Below are 27798 nucleotides of genomic sequence, written 5' to 3'. Positions count from 1 at the left end.
GCTCCACTAGGGCCTCCTCACCAGAACCACAGACCACAGGAGAGTCGATGAGGGAAGATCTTCCCAATTCTCCCCAGGGGGGCACAACACTAGCCCTGGTCTAGGTACCAGGACAGACGTCCACTCATTACTGACAAAGTAACGAGTCCTTCACACAACACAGACTGGGAATTAGCAGCCCCGAAGCAGGCGCTACTTTGAAGATAATAATTACGTACAACAGTGGCCACAGCCAGAAGTCAGGCAGCCCAAAGAGTGGAATCACAGGCTTGTGAAATTATAAAATGTTTTTATTTCAATTACATAGTAACACTTAGGCTTGCCTCAAATTTTATTGAGGTTTTGGTCTTTTTTGCACTTAATTATACCTTGTAACAGTGACATGAATTCATATAATCTCATAAAGTGTCAACAGCATTCATAATGTACAGTCCTTTGTGATTCTAGTATTTTACAATTTTTTAAATTTAACTTTACGATTATCTTTAAAAATGCTTCCTTGTATAGAAAATATATATTTCCTTCAGGAATATCAAATCAAGAATTTTCCAATTGAGATACAACAAATGAAAATATTTATACCAAAATACCAAAAGTGATTCAACTATTTAAAATATCCTGTATAGTCCAATTAGCAGTTTGCACGAGAACGGTACCTTTTGTATTCTTCTTTCAAATGAAAGACAAATAAAAAGAGAAGTAATTTAAAGGCTAAAAAAATAAATTTTATAAATGGTCTCCCTGCACAAAAACTGCATTAGGAAGTGCAATTTCAATGTATGTCTCTTCCAGAAACAAATTAAAAAAACCCAAAAAACAACAACAAAAAAACTTTGTGTAAAATGACTTTGGTACATAATCAGCATGAAGTGAAGTCAAAATCTACAAAATAAATTCAGGTATCACCAACAATGATATCAGAAGCATCAGTTTGAAATAAAACACTTATATGAGGTAAAGGGAAGTAAGCTCTCCCAGTGCTTTTTAAGATATTTAATTCTTACCCCTAACATGATTATTACTGTCCTAAGGTGCAAATCTTATCACTCAGTGACCTATACGCTATTTGGCCATTTATCTCCTTTAAAAAAAAAAAACCGTACACATCAAAATCAAATATGAAAGGACATATATTTGAATGAAGACACATTAATTTAAATATCGACTATACTCACAAATCTCAGAATGCCATTTGGTCATTTCAATTGGATGCCGATGTATTTGGTCCAGAGTATCAGCCTAAGGCAGGTGCTAAATGGCTTCATTTGGGTCGTAAGCAGAGACACGGCCGGACACCATCGTCTGACACGCCGGAGTGCTCTCCTCGGAACTTCCACTGATTACAGATGCGTCTTTCTTTCTAATCTGGGTGATCACCTTAATGAGGAAGACTCCGCTACCAGTAACAGTCTCTAACTCAACGTGGTAGAGCTTGGTGGTTGATTGTCCTACGGCGTGTCATCTCAACGTGGAACATTCTAGGAAGCTCACCTGTGGAGGCAGCAGACGAGCCTCCGACAGCTGGGCTTCCTGGGCTGCCCTTGGCCCCGTCCACCTACGACATGGTACACTCTTCCTTGCCTCTGCCCTTCTCGCTTCTGGCTCCTGGCTCGTCTCGGCCTTCTGAAGCGCAGGCTCCCAGCTCTCCCGTGGGCGCTAAGTCATCACTTTCTACAGCCTTCCTGACTCTCTGACTGGGACCCTCTGCCGTCTCACGCCACTCTATACTTCCTGCTTGAGGGGCATCCTCACTGTCCTTGAAGGGACCTTCACTCTCCAGCCCGGCGCTGCTGGACGCTTCTCCGCTCCCTGGCTCTGGAGGACCGCTGTGAGCGCCGCCATCTTCTGTAGCGTCGTCTTTGGTCATGGCTTCCTCTAGCTCCTTGTCGCCGGCACTGGTGCCTGGTGACTGGGTTGGGTCATCCCCCAAACCTAATGTGTCGCCATCTGCTGTTTCTTCCCCACCCTTAGTGTTTACATCATTGTCTTCTTGGTTAAGTTTTTCATCCAACTCAATTTTAGGATTTTCTGGATAATCAACGTTTTCACCACTTCCCGCTACACTTTCCTCTTCTGGACTTTCAGTTACCTCATTTTGTGCTTCTACAGATGGTTTTCCGTCAGTGAGAGCCACCTGCTCGTCTCCCTTCACTTCACTTAAATCTGAGTCCTGAAATGTTAACTCTTTCTTAGCATCTTTAAGGGTTTCTACAGGCGCCGCTGGTTTTTTCTTCTTGTTTTTCCTCTTCTTGTTCTTTGTCTTCTTCTGTGATGAATCCAGTGCCTCTCCCTGTTGGTCACTCGTTTCTTCCTCGGGTTCTTTCACATCTAGGGGTTCGTTTTCAGCACCTGCCGCAGCTGGACCCGTGGTGCCCTGTGGACTGCCTTCAGCCTCCGGACAACTAGGAATGTTCTGCACTTCTGTCTGGCTTGGTTCCTCATCCCTCAACCCCCTTTCCTCATCCTCCTTTTCGTCATTCTCCCCACCTACCGCTGTGGTCTGACCCGGGAGCTCCTGGGGCTCAGCAGCTTCCTGCCCGGAGAGCTCTTTCTCTCGATCCTGCCCTGGGCTTGGGCCCAGCTCTGTGGGGGCTTCTGCTGCACACGTTTCATCATGACTCACGCTGTCCTCACTGCACGCTACAGGGCTGGAGGCTTCTGCGCCCACCTGCTCCCCAAGCCCCACTAGCCCTGCCTCCACCACACCTGCCGTGGGGCTCCCACCTTGCTCCCCGGGGTCTGCGCTGCCCAGCCCCCCATGTTCAGATGGCTGCAGAGGAGTGGGTTCTTGACGTGGCTTTGTGCTACCCTCTCCCAAGTTGGTTTTCGAGTCTTCCTGGCTTTCTGCAGATTCCTTACTGTGGATTTTGATATCCAAGGCATCGTGGCCATCCTGCCCAGTCCCAGGACCTGGGATTTCACCGTCTAATTCACTCAAACATTCGGACCACTCAAGGGAAGCCCCAGTCCTATCGTCTGGTGTGTTTATGACCTCGTCGGACTCAGTCTGCTCTGTATTCTCAAGGAAGGAAGGGTTCTCTAGAGCCTGGTTTTCAGCCTGTTCCTCATTCGCAGCATCTGCTAATACTCCCAGGGAGGGGGCGCTGTCTCCAGAGGCTTTCTGGTCCTCGGCATTTTCACCAGGATGGGACACCTCTGTGTCCACACACTCCTGGGCTGGGTCCTCTTTGTGCTGTTCTTGCTCAGTATTCTGCAAGATTTCTTTTTTCCCCACATTCTCCACCATTTCACTTTTCACCTCCACTTCTCTGGCTCTTCCTAAAAGACCATTGAGAAAATTGAAGGGACCCCATGATGTGGTGACCACTTAACATACATTACAGCGTAAACCCGTGTTCTGTCTCCCCCCCGACCCCATTCCTAAGGAGAGAGAGTCATCAAAGAATCACACGGAACAGAAGCCTTTGCCAGGTCTGTGCGGCAAAGCAGTCACTGCGTTAGCAAACGTCTGATCAGTGGAGGCCACTGCCACCATCTCAGAGGCGAGAGTGGCTGCTGGTGCCATCTAGTGTGAACATATTTCCAAAGGTGCAGGTAAGTTTTAACAGATAGAGCTCTGGATCAGGCAGCCAAACAATCCAAAATAATGGGCTTAAGAATGACCTAGAGCTGGTTCCCAAATGCACATCTGGACTACTCACACGTCTTCACTACGCACACTGTCGAACTGCACTGAGCATCACGTAGGCCTAAAACCACCTGCAGGGAATTCTTAAAAGAAACATTCAATCCGCCTTAAGAAACTCAGCCTCAAGGTCAACCTCAAGGAAGATACGAACTTGAAATAGCTCACGTGAGGTGAAAAGAAATCCCCTCCCCGCCATCTAGTCACTGTGTTCCTAGGAAAGCAGCCTGTGCCCTAAACACCTCTGCTCATCCCCGAAGGGCCTGGGGGGAGGGCCAACAGGTGGCAAGTGCTCAGAGCAAGATGACCACTAAATAAGAAGTTATTCGTCAGTTAACGAAGTACAAATTAAAAACACGTTACGACTTTGGAATGAACACTTATATTTTAGATTCTCCAAACAAACCAACCCCCGGCATATCGATGCTATGTTGCTGGAAGTCAAAGCTTGGTCATTTTATTACACCGTGGTCTCCACAGGGGGTGCCCTTACCCCAGAGGCAATGGGAGAAGTAGCAGGACTTCTAGCTCGTTTTGCTTCACCCTTTAAAGATGTTTGTCAGGGAACGTGTTTTGTAATACCCGCTTTGTACTGAAGGGCTAGTACATATATAAATTAACAGTATTTGTATTGGCAAGTTCCCACAATCCTTTACTGATGGGGATATGCCATCAAAAAACTTGTGGAGACCACTTACGAAAGTGATATTTTTGGTTCTTTAAGGGTTGGTTTCATAATGGTCAACAAAGATTTATAAAACATATGTTTGAACAAGAGCACCACGATCAAACTCTGAGCTGCTCACACAGCTTATATAAAGCTGGGTGGAAACCGATGAATTTATGTTCCTTCAGCAACTTTCACGCAATCGAAAGCACTGCGTGCCTTTGGGGTCCTCGAGGTAACGAGGAGCATCTGCCTAGGAAGCAAGTCCTGAGAAGCGGGAGCTACAGGTTTCTACATTTCCATAAATAAAAAAAAAATAAGACGAAAGCTTCTCAATGGAAACAAAAGGCACGGGCTCTGACGTACTCCAGCCGCACCGTGGAAAGGGGGCTGCCCCGCTCACGAGCGGCCTGCGGCGGCAACTCGGGGCTGCACAGCGGCTTCGGAAGCTTGTTCCACCCAAGAGCCAAACAGCACGACCAGTACTGATCCGCGAACCTTTTCAGATGTTTGCAAGTTGCGGTAGAGTATTCTCACCATCTACTGGATCCCCAGTTTATATTCTTTCAGAGCAAAAACTGGTGTACAAAGGGTCCTCACCTCTGACAAAGGGAAAGGCGTATTCAGACTCTTGTGGGTAAGGCCCACCTTCCAGCCTGCCCACACTCCCCACCAGGGGCTGCCTGCCCACCTCGCCCCCCTGCCCGGGGCCACTGAGCGGTAGCCTGAGAACGGCACCCAAGTCGTACTCCGTGACAAGCCCGCATCTGCTGTCCGCAGGCGCCTCACGCTCTCAGATCACTTCACGGCGTGTGGGACGTGCAGTGTGAGCGTGTAACTGGGGTTAGCTAGCTTACTTCACAGCCTCTGCTACTCTGATCTTTTGCGCCGTCTGTAACGGATAAGTTAGGAAGCCATCCTTGGCACATGGCTAAGGAAAACCATATCGTACTGTCAGAACTGTCCCTTAATTTCCGAGACGATTCTCCTGCATTCACAGTTTCACTGGTGGCTTTGAGAAGCAAGAGAAACGTATTCTTCAGCCATCGGTGGTGAGCACTGCACAGAGATGCACGCCAGACAACACACGGGTGATCACATCGTGTGGCAAGGGCGTTCCCAGGAAGTGGCAGGACACATGGCATGCTGTGTGAGTGTTAATCGATCAGTGATGATTACGTCAATTCTAATAATGCATGGAGGGTGAATCGATGCGGACTGGAGGATGAAAGACCCAAAGGAAGGGGAGCACTTACCTAGCGTCCCGTCCCCTGCCGTCTTGAGGGCGTTTAACTCTTCTTTCGTTATCTTGGAAGGACCTTGGTGTCCGACGTTATTTAGAGTGTCTGAAGCCTCTCCATTGCTAGGTAGCTCTGAATTTAGGACTATGCCATGTTTCTGCGAACAAAAACAGACTCGTTGTAATACTCACTGACTGATACTAGGTTAAACTCTATTTTATTAATAATAATGAAAAAGAAACTATTTTTCCTGAAGTTGAGAAAACAGAATCAGGGAAGTGGGAGATGCCACACTCGTAAATAGCCTATCAACACATACAAATCTGGGACGTCTTCCTGGAGCAGTGACGTTTTTCTCGCACGCTCCAATCCGTGTCTTAATGGGCTGGTGACAAGACACTATTAACACGCATCCTATTTGAGCCAGCGGTGAGGGTGTGCAGGCAGCCACACAGAAGGGCAGCCCGCAAATCACTGCAAAGTGACCCCACTTTAAAAACCCTGGTGGCATTCTTTAAAAAGAGAGACAGAGATAAAGAGATACGTGTGTGTTCTGAAAGGAATAAGCACAGTGTATGTTAAAGAAGGAATAAAGAAGTGGCTAGAATGTTTGGTATCTTCAAAGGAAATATAATTCATGCTCATCACGTTGTGAAATACTCTAAAAACAGTTACACTTCGCATGGATCGTGGACTCGCTTGCTACCCCCGTGCCCACGGCTCTCTCCTCGAGCTTGGACGAGGCCCCAGCACCATGCTCACAGCCCTGGGAGGAGCGGTGATAGAAACCTGTTCCCTCTGGTTGCTCTGCCTTGACCCCTGACTATAAACAGCTGACACGGATACATTTCCACTGACGATCTTGGAATTGGCCATGGCCATACCCTCTCCTCAATACTGTCTCCTGCAATGTTGATGACCCACCCAGAGCCCGTTTTCCTTCACTTGGTGTCCAGCCAGCCACTGAAGACCCCTTCACAGGGCACAAACAGGACGTGGAACTTTCCTCAACCCAGGGGGTCTCAAAGTCTAATTAGTGTGAGACAACCAGCTGGAGAAGTCCTTAAATTCGAGCCTTTAATATAAAGAAACACACAAATTCTCTAACTTGGAGTAATGTCCTGGAGAATTTATCAATGAGTATGAGAAAAAACGTAAGCAGTATATAAAAAATTCTTGGAAGTCGGTGTTGCTTTCGAGATCAGCTACGCTCATAGATATCTAAAGGAACGGGCGAACCAGCTGAACCTATGTTCATTTCATGGGTCTCTTCGGTGTCAGATAACCGAAGGTTTGAATTGATTAACAAACTCAGAGCAATGACGCACAATTAATTAACACCAGTACACACACAGTCATTCTTGAGAACATGGATTTTTTTTTTAACTGTACTTTGGCTTCATACCTTTAATTCCTCTTTCAGCATGACTACTTCTTCTCTAAGATCATCTCGGTCACTCCTTACGGAATCAAAGAACTCTTTCTGCCTCTCTAAAGCCTGAGTGTGAGCAGAGCAAAGAGAGAGGGTGAGCAGGTGACTGAAGCGAGAACAAGGAGGATTCCGGTATGAGTTAAAGCACTGTGCAGAACGTGCTTCGAGATACGGACAAGACACAGGTACTAAGCACCTCATGAATTTATGGCAGCCAAGGGACGCTGCCTCCTGTCTCTTAGAGGCATCAAGAGGCCACTGTATGTGCACAGCTCTCTAGCTGAGAGAATGAACACAAGCCATGCACCCATTCAAGTGAAAGATAAACAAGGGATAAGAAGAAATGCATAAGAAACCCCAAGTGACGACATAGACTATTTTTCTACGTTGACTCTCGGTGTTTGTTGTCACAAAGTGGTCTTAAAGCAAACACATGTGCGCATGCTCACCAAGTCCCAAATGAGTGTGGATGAGGAGAGAGAAGGGGAAACCAGCACGGCCTCTTGCGGCACATGCACCGACGCTGTGCTCCGACATCCGGAGATCTGCATCGGAGCGGAGCACGATGGGCTTCTGGGTTTTGGAAGCCACTTGTCATTAGGAAGCATGGCGGTTACTCTAAGTGGGCTCCTGTCTTCCTACTCGTCACCCTAAAGGCAGATGGGCTGCAGTTGCTTTTCTCGTTAAAGGAGAGGGGCCTGGGGCCTCCACGGGGACATGTCAAGGAGGGAACACAGCGCCTGCCACCTTGGGGCTTCCTCAAACGCCTTTTAGACAGAGAATCCGAGAGGCCCGAGCCTCCCCATGTCCCACCTGCTCTAGGGTGCCTTCCTTACTCCTTGTATCTCGGGGTGCTGCGGGCCCGCTCGGTGCAGGCAGAGAGCCCAGTTAGTGTCGACAAGATGCCCACCCCTGCTCTGGAAGTCAGCGTCAAGTTCAGCGTTACTGTCAGCTGGGGTAAGCTAGCGTATTCTCCACATTATTAGTTCTGTGTCGAGTGGGGACCCATGCACGCTCACACAGGCGTTTCCGCATGTTAGCCGAACGCCCCTTTGAACAGTTTCACAGACTCAGGAGTCCTACCCCTATCTTCTTGTCTTTCCACTCTATTGTTTCCTGAAGATCAGAAATCTCCCTGATATAACTCGCCTGCTTCTGCTGTAGCTGTCGGATTTCCTGAGGAATAGGAACAGATAGAAAGAAAGCAGATAAAGGGTTAAGCAGGAAGACAAAGTGAAGGGCTAGAGAGTCCGAGAGCTGTGACCACCCTAAGCCCACAGGCACGTGTGCGGGAGGCACCAGCCCCGTGGCCTGCGTTGGCCCGGATTCATCTCTGCATGCCGGAACCTCTTCCTTGGCGTTGTCCCCAGCGGCCAGAGGAGCAAGCAGAAACCCTGCCTGGGTGACATTCTTACTTACAGGCACTAGTTCAAGTTCTGATCAGTTAAAAAGTTAGAACCAACCCAGTAGCAGTTTCCTGTTGCTGGTGTCACAAAGTAACATTAATTCAGCAGCTTAAAAACAACGCGAATCTATTCTCTTATATAGTTTTGGAACTCAGAAGTCCAAAATGAGTCTGACGCGCTAGCATCAAGGTGTGGGCAGGCCTGGATTCTCGTTTGGAGAATCTAGGGGAGAATCTGTGCCCTCCCCATCCCCCCCCATTTTTTTTTTTTTTCGCTTTCAGAGGCCACCGCATTCCTCGGCTCATGGCCCCTTCCTCACGTGGCACCAGCCTTGCTTCCCCCCATATCTCCTCCTACTGCCTCTCTTGCCTCCCTGCATAAGGACCCTGTGATGACAGTGGGCCCCCAGATAACTGAGGGTCAACTCCCCATCACAAGGCCCTTAACTTCATCACACCTGTAACGTCCCTTCTGGTGCGTAAGGTGCCACATCCACAGGTCCCGGGGATCGGGACGTGGACATCTCGGGGGGCCATCATTCTGTCTGCCACACCTCCCGAAACAAACACAAAGCCCCCAAAGAATGAGAATCTTCACCGATGAAAGGAACTACTTTCCTTCAGTGAGGCATGGAGAATTAGCCTAAATTCTCAATTTTCAAGAAAACGGTTAACTTTCGTAATGAACCCCCAAATACTCCTAAGACACAGAAGGCAGAGCAACGAGGCAGCGCCACCCACCTCCAGCAAGTCCTCCCGCTGCTTTAAGGCCTCCTTGACTTCGGCAAACTGGAACTGCAGGACGCTGTGGGCGTGCTTTTCCCTCTCAAACTCCTACAAGGGAAGGAAAGAGCACGGACATGGTGACCGAATCACACTTTCTGTCTTTCAAGTTCACGTTCCTATGACTTAAGTTGACCTTGGAACAAACTACCTGTTAACCATGTCATCCCAATTTCCTCCCTCCCTTCCTTCCTTTTAAGATTTTATCTTTTGGTGAGAGCGAGAGCAAAAAGCAGACCCCCTGCTCAGCAGGGAGCCCAGTGCAGTCCTCAATCCCAGGACCCTGGGGTCATGACCTGAGCTCAACCAACTGAGCCACCCAGGCGCCCCATCATCACAATTTTCAAGGCCTTTTTAGCAACATAAGCCCACTTCTCTGGACTTTTTGGTCTTCCGTAAACTTTCCCTGAGGACCTGATGCATTGGACAGGTGCTCCCTGACTCCTTCCAGACCAGGAGGGCCTGGTGGGGAGCCCTCTCCAGGGGGTTGTGTGTGCGGGGGGGCCCAGGAGGAGGTAGCTGTGTGAAGGACTTAGGATGGAACCATCCCTTATTTTGAAATCTGATAAGGAACACTCTTTAGGATAAAAAGGCGGGTTAATATGGTCTACTTTGGCAAGCTTATCTTATTAAGTGGATGCCAACTTTGTACTCTAGGGCCCCCACTCCAGGGACAAAAGCCGCTCCCCTAGTCCGACCCTCCCCCCTCGCCCCTGTGCATGGCAACATGCTCTTCTGGTCTCTGGCTCAGCTCCGATACTGCACAATCTGTGACGGTGGTCTGGTACCCAACCAACCGCCAACAGTTTAGGACAGCAGGGTATATACCTCCCAGGGCCGTCGGGGGGTTATTCTGGAAGGGAGGTGACCTTTGCTTCTCACCCTGGCCTCACCTGCTCACCCACTTTCTAAAGTCCGAGGGTGACTGGTACCTTCCTAGCTGTGACAAGGGCCTGCCTATTGGGTTCTTCTTAGTCCGTGTTCCCCAGCTTGGGACAACACTCCAGGATCATCCAAATTTTCTGGACTTAGGTTTGGGGGCTCCCGGTCTACTTCCTGATGCCTGCTTGAGGACATCCTAGGAGTATTTAGGATGCATTAGGCTATCCTCCCCACAAGTGGAGTCCAGAGTCTGTACTCTGCTCCCATAATTATATATTTTGTCATCATCAGGTCTCACGGGAAGCTTCTCCTTTGTTTCAGAGTTTAGTTCTCAAAAATTCTTCTTTAGCTTCTAAATTCTATAGCAGTCAAAGAAGGAGACCTTTGAGATGTTAACGACACCTTGGTTTTAACCCTTGGGATTTAGGGGATAGAGCCAGTTAAAAAAAAAAAAAAGATAGTGACACTCACAAATTAAATTTTCTGTTTTACCTCAGCAACTCTGAAAAATTGAGCAATATCCTGGGGTTTCATAGACCAAGTAATTCCTAAAACTATGGAAAAACAAGTATTCCTTGCTTTATATCCCATAAGAACATCTAATTAGTCTTTTGTCATTGATTTCAACATAGGCTCAGACTTCTTGATGTTATCATAATTAATTTAGCTTAATGAATGTATGTAACTCTTAAATGGAATAAAATAAATGAATATATTTGCAACTGACTACTTCTCAGTGGTGTTAAGACATAACAAAATAAAAATCCAGAACTATATATTAACAGGAACATCTTTTTTTTTTTTTTTTAAAGATCTTATTATTAAGTTATCTCTACACCCAATGTGGGGCTCAAATGTCTTACTCCGAGATCAAGGGTTGCTTGTCTACTGACCGAGCCAGCCAGGCGCCCCAACAGGAAAATCTTGAAGCCCCCAGTTATGTCCATCCAAACATGGTGGTTCTTTGTAGGCTTGTTTCTTCCTGGTTATGACTCTATCTTACGTGCAAAACAACACACAATGCTCTCCCCGCGAAACTGTCTCTAGTTTACAGGGTGAAATTGTGCATATTAATATTTCAAAGCCCTCTGCAAAGAGCATGACATTCTTATTCACAGATGTTGGGGCTTCCTGGACAAGTGGAGAACCGTCATTAAAAAACAATGATTCTATCTATACACACACACACACACACACACACACACACACACACACTCCACCGTTCTCTCTCACGCTGACGCTTACTTTGTTTTTCTCTTCATACTGCCGCCTGGACTCGGCCAGCTGCTCTTCCAGCTCCAGCAACATGTCCTTTAGGGTATCAACCTGGTACAGGAAGTTCGTCTTTTCATTGTCCAGCTGAGCATTGGAAACCATAGCCTTCTTATACTTCTCTTCAACTTCGGCTAGGGAGTCCTGCAGAAACCGGGTCATGTTTTTGAAATTGTATAAGAGAACGAAAACAAAGATTAGTTCAGTGGTCTTTGGAAAAAAAACCAAAAAAACAAAAACAAAAACCAAAAAAACCTAGCCCGAATTTTAGACTTTATTTCTTAGAGCAAATGGATCAGGATAAGAAACACATGACAATTTCAAATGCACAGAAATTGCCCCCTTTCGATGGGGTCAAATCAGTTACTAACCACTCAGAATATTAGTAATTAAGTCAGAAAGTTAGTTCTTAATTGTGTCTGGGAGGAAGACGGCTTCCCTGGCCATCAGCACAAGGGAGACATGCGGCGGGGAGGCTCTGGGCGCAGGCAGTAGTGCCCTGAGCCCGTGACTCAGTGGTGCCCCCTGTGGCGGCTTGGGCTGTTCTACAGGTTTCTGGAATAGTCCCTCAGGAAATGGGACCAGCACCCCGGGAAGAGCCAGTGCGTGTCGGCTGAGGGAACACCTGTGACTAGCCGCTGGCTCCCATCTGGGCTTGTGAACCAGGAAAGGATGAGGCGGAATTTTAAGTTTCGACCTACAGGACGACTCAACAAGCTGCACACGTCTCGCCGGGCCAGTCCTGGGAGGACGGAGAGCGTTCCTTTGAAAGGCCAGTGCTGGGGAGAGAGGCCTGCAGAGGAAACACGGCCCTCCGGCGGCTCACACCCTCGCTGGCTGGGCAACGGAGCAGCGCGCTCGTCCCCAAGCACAGGTCAGGGGAAGGTGACCCCAGAACAGGGAGGGTGAACCCCCCAAAGCTACGGAGAGGCGGGCACTGCACGGTCAGACCCCCCGAGGAGGCCTCTCGGACACCCGTGCTGCGCTCACCTGCGCCTGTGAACCAGGGCCACGATTTTAGGTGGCACCCGTGGCTCCTGGGCTGGTTTGGGGACCCCCTCCTTACCGTGCATTCAAAGTCAACCCTCTCTTCAAGGAGAGGTGACAAGCACGCCAGCGGTGAATTCGTCATTTTAAACCCAACATGGCCTCTGGGTGGTGCCCCTGTGACAGATAACTCAGACTGTTCTGGGGGTCCTTTCTGGGGAGCTGAAGAGGAAGTAACAGGCTTCCCATCTATTGCTGGGTCCACAGAGAACACAGTCCTCAACTGTCCACCTCACTCCGAGCAACATGGCAACTCGACTTCCCGGCGGCACAAGGCATGACCCATCCGTACGGGGCTGTGCGTTTGTGCAGATAAATCCCAGAGGCCGCACATTCGGACGCTGCTTTGACCAGGGAAGCTGGACAGCAAGCGAGCAAGCACGCTGGGTGCTTGAGAAGCACTGGCGATAAGCACTACCTTCCTGGCAAATGTCCGAAACTTTGAGAAGCAATGAGTGAAGCGTGGTTTGTATGGAACCACTATGGACGGTGAAGAAAACCCCAAACACTTCTGCAAGCATTCGGGGCGCTTCTGTGGGAATGAGAAGAAACGGGGTGTGGGCCGGAAAAGGAGGGGGAGTCCAAAACATGCACCAGGAAGCGTGTTAGTAACTGCTTCTATGGAGGGTTACAGGGCTCAGGGCTCGGTTCAACAGCTGCATCGGGAAGAGGGCTCAGGGCACAAGGCCGCGCCCGCGTTCCCACCAGCTCCAACTCCGAGTCTGAGGCTCCAGAGAGCGAGCATGCGGTCTGTGTGTCTTCGTTAGGGTTTTCTGAAGCCGAGTAGGGTTAACAGCAGCCCACACCTCCGTGAACTGGTACCTTCATCTCTTTCAACCCCTGCATGTATTTGCCTTCTACGTCCTGAATCTGGTCCTTTAACTCATTCAGTTCCTGGGAATCAGGAAAAGAGGCAAATGATATCAGGGGGAGAAAAGTGAGCACGACTCCAAAGAGAGAAGCCGTCCTCTAAATCTTTCCTACTTTTTGGGAGTCTGGGCAGTGATTTTCGTTTTGTTTTGTTTTAAGTGTTGAAGAAAAATAAAACGAATTCCAAAATCACAAAGATTAAAATTGAGGTCTATCCCGTATGATATTTTCACAAAATTTTACAAAATGTAGGTCTANTGTTTTGTTTTAAGTGTTGAAGAAAAATAAAACGAATTCCAAAATCACAAAGATTAAAATTGAGGTCTATCCTGTATGATATTTTCACAAAATTTTACAAAATGTAGGTCTAGTATCATTATATTTTTGCACAATTTTATAAAACAGGCAAAAGAGGAACCGGTACTTTTACCCGTATTTAATAGTTCACCCAGGCTCTTTGGGCGGCTCGCTGTGCTAGACAGAGTGAAAGACTGAAGATGGGACTCCGCCGAGCTCCGCGCCCGCGCTTACAGAGTGCAGAATCTCTCCTCCACATCCTGGGGCCCGGTGTCGGGTCTGAGCTGGACTCTATACGCTCGCTGAGCGAATGAACGGTGCTCTCAGAACTAGAGCGGAGACGAACCGGGACTGCGGCAAACTGCACTTGGACTCAGCAAAGGAAGAGCAAAGGGCTGCTGGAGGCCAAGGGAGGGCGCGCGGACGTTTTAGGAAGAGCGGTCCACCAAAACTGTTCTTACAAAGCACAGGACTCTGGAGGCCTGGCTGAGGCTACGCCCCTTATCTGACCTCCCTGGCGGGTGGTCATCCAGCCTTCAGATACCACGGGCAGCGGGTCCCCTTTTCTCCAATTGTAATTATTAGAAAAGGCTTCCATCCACGAAGCCAGATCCGATCCTTGACGTTTCCCCCTCGGGCCTCGGCTCTGCTCTCCAGAGGACATAAGTGCCGGTCCCTTGTGGTTCCTAGTGACCTTAACAGACAGCGCTGTCTTTACCTCTCACACACTCAGGGTGGCCCCCCAGCGAGTGGTGAGGATGGAGCACAGAACGACGCTTAGCTTCTGGCAGGAGACCGATCGCAACGGTGAGCTAGTAGAGACATACTGTGCGTACTACAAATAGAAAGGAGGGGCACATGCTAGGCAGGGTGGTGCTGTCGGGAGCAGTGAGTAATCTGGGGCCCAAAACAATGGGGACCATCTGTCTGTGCACGCCAGGTATACAGAGGGGGCCAGGCACCACAGGGCAGCCGCCAGGGCCCTCAGCAAGGTGTGCCGGAGAGCCTGGGACTGCAAAGCGCACGGTCTGCCTGGCCACGGTGGGGCGGGCAGGTGCGGCTTCCTGTAGGAGACCCTATCTGAGCTGGTCTTGGTGCGACTAGAACATATGTTTATGGGATGTAGGGGAGACAGGACCCAGAAGAAAGATCCAGAACTTTACAGATTATGCTTGAAGACTGATTTTCCTAAAGGTTCCTCTAGGTCACAAGTAGGTAGGCAGCCTTACCTTGATTTCCCTAATGGATGCCTCGGTGTCAACAGAGATGGACGTGTCCCCACTTCCCCTCCGAGAGGAGGTCCCGCCCAGGGAGGCCAGGGTGGCTGCAGACAGCCCGGGCAGGCTACGCGAGCCCTGGAAAGCCACAAGGACCGAATGTGATTTCAGACAAAAACAGAGTTCCCTGCCAGTCGACTGTAATATTGTCAAATGGGAAAATCCCCAGCGGCTTATGGAAAGCAGTAAGGGTTCACTCATAGGGAGGGGCCTTGTGGATGCCTGGGAATTAGTCTGGGTCAGCCTGATGCTCCTGCCTGGGCCCACGGTGAACGCCTCTGCTCTTCTGCAGGGTTTAACCCCCATGCTGGAAGAGACTCTGGGGGGACCCCTGAAGGACATGGTGCCGGCTGCTGGGCTGCACGCAAGCCCTGCTTACTCGCGGCCGAGCATCTTTACTCAAGATTAACCAACGTATTCTCTTGTCCGTTTCATGCATACACTTTGGGCCCCTTGTCGTTTATCAACAGCACAAATATAAAGGCTTCCAGAAATTCCTTACCTTCTCGGTGAAATCTTTCTCTGGTCTCTCTTCAACCTGTGGAGGGAAACGGACAAATACTAAATACTTCAGAGCATTAAATGGCTAACACGGGTTTAGAGGGTAAGACGATAATACGACATTAGCTTCCTCTGTAATTTAAGAACTGCTTTGCCAACGAGACCCGCGGATCCGCTTCTGCCGGGCCGTGCCGGGCGCGGTGGTGGCTTGCGGGCAGCTCACGGTGCCAGCATGAACTTCACCGGGTGGCTTTTCAATGTTCGTAATTTCACGGGGAACACGACGTCTGAACGACACACACACCGATCAGGCATCTGTGAATGAATTGAATTGGCACAGGTTTCCTTCACAGCTTGCCACAGCTCTGCGTATTGGCCCCGACGTGGGGGACGATGACAAACTCCAAGCCTGTTCCCCCCGCTGTTACCACGGTTATAGCCGGAGAGCAGGACCAGGCCTCTTGCTACCCGATCTCCACAGCAAGAGACAGCAGTGGGGCCAACTCCAACTTTTCCTACTTCTCATGAAAAATGGAGCCACCGTGCAGATTCTGGTTTAACCATTTTGCAGTTGATGCCAGATGTGGGGAGCTGGCAGGGGGTGAAGGCACATGAGAATCTGCCACGTGAAAAGTGAGACCCCAGAATCCAGCTTTTCCTGTGTCTCTGAGGCCGCTCTGCCCCTTCCTCAGGCTGGACTCTCCGTGGGACCCAGGGCAGCCTCTGGAGCCCTAGCCTCACTCCCAGGGAGACCCTGCACTTCGAAGGTGTCTGGGGGTCTACAGGCTGAGGCTGGCACTGGTGCTACGTCCTTCTATGCCGAGCATCTCACAAAGGCCAACTATTCCTCTTTTCTGCACACTGAGGACTCCTTTCCATAAGCCCATTGGGAAGGTCACAGAGGGTGAGCACACCCCATGCCTACTGGTCTCCAAAGCCTCTGGGGGAAGCTGACAACTAATCACGCCTTTCCTAGCACATCTCTGATCCTCCCTCCTGTGGCTCAGGTGTTCTTAACTTTGACCTCCAGGGAGCCAACTGCAGATCACCGCTGTGACTCAGTGGACCCAGGGGGTGACCAGGGACTCTGCAGTTACCCTCGCACGTTCAACCACAGACATTCCAAACCCAGGTCAAGGAATCCCAATGGAGCTGGGTCGGAGGCTCGCGGACATGCAAACGGCCCACCACGAAACTGCGCTCGGGAGAGCGTGAGGGTGTGGGGCTGAGCGCAGGTCGGGTCGCGGCAAAGGCAGTGATTTTCTGTGAAGACCAACACTCCCTGCCCTGTGCCCACCCGAGGCCCACCACGGGCTGGATTCAAGGCCTCACCATCCTGTCCCTGCCCTGCGCCCACCCGAGGCCCACCGCGGGCTGGATGCTCAAGGCCTCACCATCCTGTCCCCCACCAACAAGGCTCGCTAACAGTTACCTCCCCTTCAAACCCATCACACCTTCACAGCAAAGTCTAAGAGTGAGTCAGCCAACCAAGAGGCTCAAATGGAATCCTACAGAATACTTGATTAATCCAAAAGAAGGCAATTTCCAAAACCAGCTCCTAGCTCAGCCAAGCTCAAGGGTCTCCTGCTCAACCCTGGGGTCTCATTCCAAAGCCACCCCCGCTGGTCTCCCGACAGGCCCACACTTGGGTCTTCAGCAAGAACCTTCTATTTTCATCTTACTGGTCTCCTTACTGTCCTAAGAGTAGGAGAGGAAATGAGAGTGAAGAGGCCACATCTCTCAGGCCAGTGGGTTGGATCCAAGAGCAGACTGGCCTCACTCCTAGTTGGTTAAATAAGCCCTTGGTTGGGGGGGGCTTCAGATGCTAGTCCTTCCCCACCCAGAGGACTCTCCTTTCCACTTGGCCATGGCTGGCTGTCCTCCGAGGGCCCGTGCCAGCCCGTGTCTCCCGGGAGCTTCCCAGGCAATCTCCGCCCACGTGTCCTTTCCACGGCTCGAAGTGGGCTGGCGATAGCCCATCAAAGAGAGCTCACTCTCCAACTGTGTGCAAAACCTTCCACCATTTGTTGGCATGTGTGTTTGGTGTATGTAAAAACGCACACCTAGAATTATTATCTTCCCAGATGCGCATGCCACATCAGCCCAAGTAGACGCTCGGGGGGCAGAGGTGGCCTTCGGTCAAGATGGGTCTGTCTCCCTGTCCCTGGCAGAGCCCCAGGGAGCCCCAGCCCATGTTCTCATTGTGATGATTTCAGCATTTCAAGTGTGGTTCTTCTCTCCACTCGGGAATGAAAATATTCCTGAAAACTTCAAATCACTGCTGACTACATAGCAACTGGGCCACCGGGGAATCGAGGTATGACGTCTCCTGGCCCGAGGCCCTCACTCCCTGGAAGCAGGTAGTTTGCAGAACACGTATTCATGAGTTGAAAGTAAGGAAGATAATTTAACTACTGGTTGAAAACGAAGAGCCAGCATCACAGACTATCAGGTTACCGCAGAGAAGCCGGCCGCTCGTGGCCTCTGCAGGTGACACAGAATCTTTCCCAATGGCTCGTCAGCGGCAGATAAATATTCTGTATATAAATGAAAGTCCAGAAATCCACCTACAGAGCTATCTGTGCCCATCGAAGAAGGACCCCACGTTTTTTAGTATTTCTTGTGATAAAGATGAGAAAGAATACAAACCAGACTAAAAAACACTGATTCGGGGGGGGGGGCGGTCCTTTAACACTGCTGTGTTCTATGCTGTTTCCCTCAATACCATCAACATAGATATTACTTTTGTAATTTGCAAAACATCAAATAAGGAAGAAAAACCTAAAATCACAGCTCTTTAGTTTTCAAAAAAGGTTTAAAAATAGTTTTAAAAAATCCTTTGCTCGGAAATACATAATGAACTCAGAACGTGAAAATTCAGGATGTGTTTTTAAGGAGAGATCACGCAAGGGAAAAATGAAACTCTCGACGAGAGTTATAGCCAATCTCTACTTAACCGCTGTTTCCAATCTCTTGTGTACACATTAGGGTAAGTGCCCTTAGTCCGTTTCTGAACGACCAAGGGTACCTGTGCTAGAGGCAGTTCTGAAATCCACAGATGAGGAGCCCCAGGGAGAGGGGTGCTGCAGCAAGGAGCTGCCGCAGTCCCCTTAGCTGCCACTAGATGGCAGCCTGTGTGGCGCTAAGCGGGCTGGCCTGGAGCTGTCCCCACTCCCACCTTCCCCTAAGCAAAGGGACAGATCAGGAACCCAGGCGGTGTGTTTAATTTTGACATAAACCATGCTACTTTACCTCTGAAAATAATACAGAAAGAAATAGAATTGAAAAACATTCCAAACACCGAGCAGCTGCATGACGTGGTGTGGGGGACGCCGTGGTGCAGACAAGGGGCAGAGCGGGACCCAGGCGAGGCCATCCCGTGCACCTGCTGCAAGCCACTGGGGACCTCTGTGAATACTGGCATCCTGGTCCACCCCAGGACGACCGCGCCCCACACCCCGCAGGCCTCCACTTTGTTACTCCCCCGTACAGAGCAATTCTGAACCTTCTAGGTCGCTGTGAAAACTTCACAGTAACAGATTTATGACAATCACAAGTGAGTGTCCACAAAGACAGCTTTTAAAGTCTACTAGAAACAGTCACTTCTAAAAAATTTCTGTTGAACTTTAAATTATGGCAACTCTTCCTTCCGAAAACAGGTGATCCAAGTAGCACATTAAGGATTTTATTAATTCCAACCTTCTGACATCGTGTCTGTACGAGCATGCTCCTAAGGCTTGCTTCAACACCACGTCTGCTGAGGCCCACGGTTCCCGGTCTGCCCTATCACCAGCTGGCCTGCCCACCTGCCCGGGGACACAACACAACACGTGAGCATGGCCGGACCTAGCAGAGAGGCCAGGCACAAAGGAACTCTTTCTCGAGGTGTCCCCAGCCCCCCGCTGGGCAGCCCCAGACCCTGGGTGCTAGACGGGACCAGAGACGCCATGTCTGCGCACGGTCCCTCTCAACAAACTGACAATAGGGAACACTGCTCAGAAAACACCCATTTTAAGGGCAATTTTCCTTCAGATATAAATAGTAGTCAAGGCTTCCACTGGCGTGGAAATTTCGGGTTTTCATCCAGTAACATTGACGTTCTCCTGAATGACTTATCCTTGGACTCCTGGATTCATAGCGTACGTATGACCTGTGTTTACACCTTCTGCCGCTGCCTCTTCATACAACATCAAACACGGGTTGCCATGACAACATCAAACATGGGTCACCATGGTCTTTTGTTTTTCTGGCTCAAAAGGGCTGGAGTTCATCACTTGTGTTTTCTCTGAATACACACAGGAACGTGAATCCGGGCTCCGCTCAGGACATCTCGGATGGATGGGTCAGAAACACGGCAGCTTCTGCGATGCCTGGCAGGATTCTGGGGCCCGGACGACACAGGTGTGTGGGTGCTGCCAGGCGAGGCCCTCCGCGTGGGTGGCTCAGGCCAGGACCGCCAAACCTCCCGATTCCAGCTCTCAGAGTTTCCTGCGTCTCTCCCCAGAGTTCATACCTTACGCGTGCCCGTTTGCTGCCTGCCTGTCCCCTCCGGTCTATGCATCCTTGATGGCTGGGACAGGTCTGCTTGCTCATCACTGCAGCCCCGGGCCTAGAACATTCTAGGTACCCAATAAACAGAGAACAGTCCCCCTCAAGGGGACTGTGCCAACAGGACGGCAGTCGGCTGACCTTTGTAAATGAGCAGTTGTCTCAGGGAAGAGAAAAGATGGTTTATGTGTTTGTAATGAACTGAAAAATTAGCTCGGCCACACACCTGACCGTGTCACTCACTCAGAGCTCTTCTGCCTGCCTCCCCTGCAGAGCTCGGGGGAGCCAGATGGAAGCGCATCTCTGTTTCCTGGGCTGTAAACTCAGCAAATTAACCGAGGAAGAGCTTAGTATCAGAGGGGTCCGACAGCCCCGGCACCTGCTGTCTTTTCCCCTGGACGGTGCCTCGAGAAGCCCCAGGGACGGGGGCTCGGAGCCTGGGTACAGCTGGGCCGGGCCTCTCCCGGCCGGCCGGAGTGGGTCCACAGGTCCCAGGGGCACGAGCACGTCTAATGCCGCCTCTCTGGTTACGGTCACTGAAGCCACTTTATGTGGGTACATTTTTCACAAATGTGGCAAGCACAAGACACCGAAATCTGATCTTGACCACTTCAGTCTAAGCGACTAGATGAAGTCCTCTTATTCTGTGACTTCGTCCTGATGCCCGAAGAGACCCAAAGCTGTCAAATAATCCAGGCATTCATGCCTCCTTCCCGGGAGCTGTGCCGGGAGCCGGACCCAGGGGGCTCGCGGTCCTTCGCAGGGCGGGGGCCACAGCTGCCTTCTGCCTACCGCCAACACTTGTATCACTTCCCAGAACGTGAGTGAGCGTGAGCGCATCACGCCTAAGGATGACTGAGTCTCTGTGAAATTCGGCACGGAGACGTTTTCTTCCCAGCGGTTCCAGGGCTCCCCGCGGAGGGGCGTCTCCACGCCGGGCTCCCGCAGAGCGGGAAGGACACCGCAGAAAGCAACCTGCCGGATCACAGGCTGACGTCACGTGATACTGACTGACGAACATCTTCCTATTCCCGCTGGACCGGTCGTCGGTGGAGAAATGAGGCCCTGGGCTCCGTGGGGCACCTGCCCCCACACCTTCCTGCACACACCTGAGCGTTCCGGCCGTGGCTCCCCGAGTCTCCTCAGGGCCGGGCTCCAGGGGCTCTCGTGGCCGTGAGGGTGGGTGGCGGGTGCATGAAACGTGTAGGAGGCAGGGACAGGCGCTCGTGTTCACAGAGCGGGGAGTCTTCATCCCCACAAAGAACTAGGCTCTCCTGTCCTAATACTGGGCCCTGGTCTATCTTTTGTTTCCTCATCCTTCATGAGTAAATGATGGCGAGGAACTCTCCTCCCCGCATCAGGAAAACGCCAGTGCAGGCCCAGGGATGGACGGCTTTGGCTCTGGCCTTGGAGTCAGGGACAACAGGGCACGGGCATGTGGCCGCCCCACTCAGCCACATGGGCTCAGCTTTATCTGCTTCCCCAGAAGCAGCCAGTATGTGCATTTGCAGAAAACGTCAAGGCTCGTGTCTGTGCCAGCGGGAGACCTCAGCTCGAGGGCCTCCTCTTTGATGCCCAGGAACACTCTTAAACTTCAGGCATCCGCCCATCTAACCTGGTGCTGTTTCACTAAGTTGAGAACCCCAGTCGAGCTTCTCTGTACCTGGGGAGTAGAGCAAGACAGCCACTTTGCCCGCGTGGCTTTCTTGTAGTTGGGGTTTATCAAGGAGGGCACCACTGGCCTTCGATGTGGCAATCCTTAGCCGTGTGGGGCGGGAATGTGCACCACACAGCCCCAGCTCCCGGCCACTGGACATTGGGCCAGCCTGCCCACTCCCAGGTGTCCCACCAGCAACTGCGCTGCACGCCCTTCTCATTAAAAGAACATGTGGTAGCCTCGTACAAAGCATCAGATGAAGAGAAACTGTCTGAAATGGCAAAGACCCTGGGACAAACAGAGAACAAGGACACGGAGAGGCTGGGGACTAGCTGGTGAGAAACAGGAGGGCAGCTCTGTGCTCTCCCCGATCCCGAACAGTGGGAGAGCCAATGGGACAGTGGGAGCCGTGGCCCTTCCAGGCAATACTTGATTTTAAGAACTGTCTGGGTCCAGTAAGAGATGACATTACAAACAAGTAAAAAGCCGATCCTTCCAACTTTTAAGTCATTAAAAAAAACCCCTATACATCCATGTACCTGGTTGCGTTTCCCCCCCACTGTACAAAGTGTCCCTCCTCCCCGTCAGCCCCAGGCCCTGTTAACTTCTTACGTTAGCAATGCAATTCTGTTATCACGGAATAGTAGTATTCTAAATTTGGAAGCATTTTTCCCAGTTGTGTTTCGGCTCAGACCTGAAGGAAATCACAGAAAAGCCCTCCTACTTTATGCTGCGCTTGGAGACGGAGGGTTCCTTTTGCAGGACAGCGGAGTGACGAGCAGAAGGGCAGGAGGAGGAAGGAACAAAGCGGAAGGTAGCGGAGCGGGAGGCACACTCACCACTGGGCTGGCCCGCGCCGAGCTGGCTCTGGACGAGGCTCGGGAGCTGGAGTTGAGGTGGCCGCCGTGCTCCGAGGGCTGCCCACACAGCCCGCCGCCGCCGGGACGCAGACAGAAACAAAGGGACAGGGTCAGCAGAGCTACTGTGAGCGCGGAGGCCCCGAGCGTGGAGGTCAGCCGCGTGTCATGCAGAAAGGACAGGGGTGAGCGCCGACAGCAGGCTCCCCTTGGAAAGGAGGGCTGTGTCGGTCACAGCGGCAAACGCATGCCCGCTAAGAACAGAAAACAATTAGTCACAATATCAAAAGAACACCGGATTCTTGGTTAGTGAGAAGAAAGTAACACAGAGCATCCGTCAACCCGGGCATGGAGTCACTCCTGCTGTAGGCACAGAAAGCCCCCTGGTCCACGTGGAAGTGACAGTTTCCGAGACCGGAGGCGCCGGGCAGGGTGCGTGGTTTTTCAGCCATGGGGAAGTTTGCCTCGTCTCTCTTTCCAAGGGAAAACAAAGGAAGATTTAGGCTTCCTACAAAATCGGGCATGGCTTGTTTAAAGTCCCGGGTTACCTGGTCGGTTGCCTGAAGGAAGGTTTTTCCCTGTCTGTCTCCTCATCTGCCTGAACGTTCTCTCTTCCAGCAAAAGAAAACACTGCAACTCACTGATCTGGAAGCAACGCCCTCTTCACTTTGATTTGTAGTCACACTTGTTTCAGTCCTAGATAGATTTCCATGTGTTTTTGTTTTTGTTTTAATCTTCCTTTCCTCTTGAGTGAGGTGGACGAGGAGGGGAGGCAGGATTCAAACCCAACGGAGGGCCACAGGCACCCAGTGGATTGTGGCGTGGCCCCAGGGGGGGTCATCCCAGAGGCCTGCAGAGCCTAACAGCAGCCCCTCCATCTGGCCCCCCACCCCCATGCCACGCACCCTGCCAGGCAGGTGCTGACCGTTCTCTCCGCTGCCTGCACCGCCCCACTGGGCCCTCAGGCATTCTCCCTACTGCAAATTATAGCAGGCACAGAACATCTTAAATATCACCTTTTAGTTTGCACATTTTTCCACCAGCATGTAATGCCCTGAGGGCAGGGTCTGTGTCTGGTCCCTGCTGAATCCGCAGGGACCAGATGAGGCCTGGCACACAGCGTGGGCTCAAGAAATACTTGTTGAATGAACAATTTCAACTTGAGACTATAAACAGCCAGACCCACCCTACCTACTCATTATCCTCCTCATTCCTTTATCCAACTGACATTTACTGTAGAGTTTCACTTACAAGCAGCACATTGTGTCCGATGCACAGATAAGACAGCTGTGCTCACACCACACGCCAGCGTCATTGCCACACTTGGCACACATGAGAAATCTACCACGATTACTACTCCCACCTTTTGCTGTATTATGCAACATAAAAGGAAATACCTAAGGTCAGTACTTTAAGGCAGAAGAACTTTGCCTTCGGGTTCATGGACACAAGAGCGGGGAAACCTGTCCTATAGAAAACTCCTACTGTGTTCTCTGTCGTTGGCTTTCTGGTCCACTGCGCAGAGACAGGCAGGCTGCTGTTAACAGGCATGACTGCTGGCCCAGGTTCCCTAACTCCCTAGGCAAAGGCTGCTCTCAAGTCAACTGGCCTGATCACGCGAGAAAAGTAAGTTCAGGTCTGTACCACCCTGACGCACATGCCACCTTCGGAACAGCCTGTGATTGGGACCTAGCGTGGCGGTGTAAGGCTGCCGTCAATTACAAAGCTCCTGTCCAGGCTCCATCTCTTACTGGCCGTGGGAAAAGTTACTTAGCCTGTCACCTGGGACACGAATTTGTACGGATGCTGGACACAGAGGTGCTGGGGGTTGTGCAAGAGAACCCAGAGGGGCTTTTCCCTGCTTTTGCTTTCTGCCACAGCAACTCTCACGCTCCTGGACCCTATGGCATGGGTGGTGATGACCGCTCCCTAGCGTGTCAAAACCACCACGGGCACGTCACACACCGTCAAGAGTCCTCCCGACACCATGCACACAGCTTAACAACAGTGAGGAAAATAGAAAACAGAAAGGCTTTCAAGCAAAATAGTGATACTTAAAAGAAAGCTAGTCATTTCATCTCTAATCGCTAAACTGTAATGAAGTCATTTAACTGTGAACACATACTGTAGTCGAGGCTACCTTGTGGGGGAGGCTAACAGAGGCTGGATGCTCTGGAGATGGGGACGAATCTTCCAGAGTGGGATCAGGACCATCCTGTGCAGGCTTGGGGTTGGCCTGGACTCAGGTCGAAGCAGACGGTTGTCCTCTCCAGCTCTGTCCTGGGCTGAAGGACAGGACAGGACCCCCGAGCCTCAGCCTCCTCACCACGGGCGTGCGTATCAGCCAGCGGTCACAGCTGCAGGCTGGGCGGAGTCTGAGGAAACTTTCTCCCCAGCCACATTCCCAAATGTGGAACTGGCATCCACTGGGAGGGCGATGTCGGGGGTCGGGGAGATGCCGAGGACGGAGCTCAGTGGATATCCCTCCCATCCAGGCTGCTAATTGGCTGCCAAAGATCTCTTCTGAGGGATTTTGCCCCAGGGTTCCATTTGTCCAATTTAATTCTACAAATGCATGCTGAGCTCTCTCTGTGTGGGAGTGCAGTGTTAAGTGCAGAAAAAACTTATTTTTACTCTCTTTGACTTCTGCATGGCTCGATGCCAGGGACACGAGGCCACATTTTAGACATTTATGCTGTTGGGCCAAGAAGACGTTTGACTTCCTTAAGTCCCCGACCCCGAATGTCACACTCCCAGGTAGTTCCTACAGGAGGCAGAAAGCATGGGAGTAAGAGTGCTCAGAGATGCTCCGGGGCTCAGCTGCTCTTAGAGTCCACCTGCAGGGCCCAAGGGGAACTGAAGGAGAGCACCCCCCACACACCCCCACACGTCCCCCCGCTGCCGATCGGAAGCCCTACTTCAGTCATCAGAAAAGTACCCAGCACTTGGGGAAAGTTTCATTCTTTTGAAAAATTAGTACGTTCTTTTCTGATAAAAGAAAATCATTGAGTTGCATTTTATCCGTCACATGCAGGCCAGAGCTATTTTCTCCAGTAGGCATGATTTGTCAGCTTCTTAACTGCCTACAAAAATGTTTAAGAACTGAGAAAAAGATTTAAGATAGTAGGCTCCACAACATTTCAAACAGTATGCAATATAAAATTAATAAATGTTTAATTAGATGTCAACAGAAACTAATGCTATGTCCATTATATTTATAAAAATTGCATTCTAAAGAAAACTGTAGGCGTGACAGCTTTATAAGAATTCCTGAATACTTATGAATGACAATAAGCCAGAAATTGGACTATTTAAGCAATTAGGTAGCCAGTTAACATCTAAAGCAACATTATAAAAGCACTTTCAAGTAGGTCTTTGTAAGCTGTGACATTTCCTGTGGGGCCTCGGTGGGGCGTCTACACAGGACATGCACAGGACCTGCCAAGGAGCAGCTCTTGCCGAGGAGCAGCCCTGAGAAGGAGCAGCCCCTGCCGAGGAGCAGCCCTGCCGAGGAGCCCCTGTGCACAGAAGCATTCACACCGGCTGGACATCCAGCTTCACCTGACCCTCAGGACAGGTCAACCAGCCTCCTCACTTCCATGGACTGACTCCATTTTTCTATTTTGCTTCCCTCTTTCATTCACTCATTTTTTCACTCAACAAGCATTTCCTGTACAACTGACTACTACACCTTTATCGTGAGACCTGAGTCTTGTCATATCAAATCCTTGGAGGAGGTGGAAAGACAGCAAAATAAAAGTGAATTATGTACGGGTAAGATCCCGAGTCTTTAAATTTGTTCCTCTTCCTCGATTTTCCAGAGGTGAAAACAATCTGTGGCCTGTGGAACGCCCTCTTCTTCCTGTTGTCACTCTCAGAGCACCTCACCCCCAGTCAGTACTGTTAGTGTGTTGCAGGGAAAGAGCCCAGGAACCTCAATTAAGGTCCGTCTTCTCCCTTGAACTCAATGTAAATTGATGTGTGAAGACATTAACCCGCCAGCCAAAGGCTTCACGACTCACAGCATCCATGACCCCTACGACAACAGAAAACTGAGAGGAGAGTGTTCCCTCCCTAGAACCCTGGTTAGTTCTCTCCAGCGGCTGGACCTGTGCCCAGTGAGCCCCTCAGGAGCATGCAGCACACAGGAGAAAATTCGGGAATGAGAGAAAATGCCTTACAGCATAGGAACTGGAGGCACTGCCCCGCCGAGCCCCGCCGAGGAGGCTGCTGTCATCGAAAACAGACGCCTGTGACAAGAAACAGACGGGCAGGTCAGGGCGCCCTTCCCCTCCCCAGCACCCAGAACACAGGAAAAGGTAAGCTAAGGAAGACTGACCCACGAGGAGAACCGTCCTGAACAAATCATGATGGAAGACATGCAGGGAAGGCCCTCAACCACCTTCACAGGCAAAGAGCGCAGCGGAACAGGGCCATGCAAAAGTCCAAGGGAGACACCAGTTGCTGTCAACCAGCATGCAACGTGCTCTCTGGTAGGTCCTTGAAACGTACGCTTCCGAAAAACACCCCTTGCTAAGTAAGAACCTGTTAATCCAGATTTAAAGGGAGCAGATAATTCAAATATCCTGAATTTTGTCATGGCATCCTCATGCTTGATATTTAGAAAATTACACTAATAGGAAGAGACTCTGGAAGAAAACAGTGTGTTCATTACAGTTCAATATTTTAAAATTAAAAAAAATGCTAACTACAAAACAATATTTGATTAACTTAAAAATCCCATATAGTTAAGCCCTGAGGGTAAACAGGAGTTTACAATATGGTGAATGGCCATCTCAAACTGTTCCCAGCTTAAAGGAACTTCAATTTTCCCTATTTCCCCTTGAGGACACAGCTGGTCTGTTTAGCCAGTTATATATTATTTCTTAACTGTGAAATCTGATGGAAATTCAGAAACTTTTTAGCAACACAGTATAACTACTTTGGTTAGTGCAAATTTCCTGCAAGGCATAAGTACCTTGTATTTTAAACTGGAAATTTCTAAAGTCATACAGCACAATACATTAACATCTGTTAAGGTTACCAAAGCAATAAAAAGCCATTTTCTTTCTGCCAGAAGATTAACTGAAAGATGTCGCTGCTCCATTCCTAGCTAACAATCCTATGCGAGCACATGTCTTCCTGGAGCCTGAAGGGGTATGACAGCTGTTGTCAGCTGCAGGGAGAGAGAAAACCCAGATCTGGCCGAAAGGGACTGACAGACACCATGACGTGTGAGCGCCACGTAAAGGGGTAATTCGCAAGTAGCTGGGCTGCAGACATGTGCATCCGCGCTTCCAGGGCAGGTGTGAGATGGAGCGGAGTGTGCACGTGCAGCGGGGCTGGGTGGGGGGCAGTCCAGGGGACTGTGCAGAGGTGATGGGGATGGGGTATGGGGGATGAGGGGCAGGGGGAT

At 50.5% G+C, this 27798-nt stretch overlaps 1 protein-coding gene across 29 annotated transcripts in view; it reads right to left on the bottom strand.

Annotated features, from left to right (window-relative positions):
* LRRFIP1 (LRR binding FLII interacting protein 1) overlaps positions 1-27798 on the bottom strand; it is a 146044-nt gene that overhangs the window by 10379 nt on the left and 107867 nt on the right. For 9 of the 29 annotated variants that reach the window (XM_034655467.1, XM_034655468.1, XM_034655470.1 and 6 more), the window contains 9 exons: positions 22365-22442; positions 15322-15357; positions 14772-14897; positions 13198-13269; positions 11302-11472; positions 9133-9225; positions 6960-7052; positions 5570-5711; positions 273-3279 (listed from right to left, as the gene is read on the bottom strand). In XM_034655467.1, coding sequence (XP_034511358.1) covers positions 1556-3279; positions 5570-5711; positions 6960-7052; positions 9133-9225; positions 11302-11472; positions 13198-13269; positions 14772-14897; positions 15322-15357; positions 22365-22442 — 2535 coding nt within the window. In that variant the 3' untranslated portion in view covers positions 273-1555. Of the gene's footprint in view, positions 1-272; positions 3280-5569; positions 5712-6959; positions 7053-8069; positions 8163-9132; positions 9226-11301; positions 11473-13197; positions 13270-14771; positions 14898-15321; positions 15358-22364; positions 22443-26563; positions 26633-27798 lie in introns of those variants that run through there. The other 20 variants (XM_034655469.1, XM_034655472.1, XM_034655475.1 and 17 more) reach the window with 10 other exon arrangements.

The sequence above is a fragment of the Ailuropoda melanoleuca genome, chromosome 2 (assembly GCF_002007445.2).
Source record: "Ailuropoda melanoleuca isolate Jingjing chromosome 2, ASM200744v2, whole genome shotgun sequence".
NCBI lineage: Eukaryota > Metazoa > Chordata > Mammalia > Carnivora > Ursidae > Ailuropoda > Ailuropoda melanoleuca.
The sequence above is the reverse complement of the archived record's forward strand: the minus strand, read 5'-3'. Positions and strand labels throughout refer to the sequence as shown.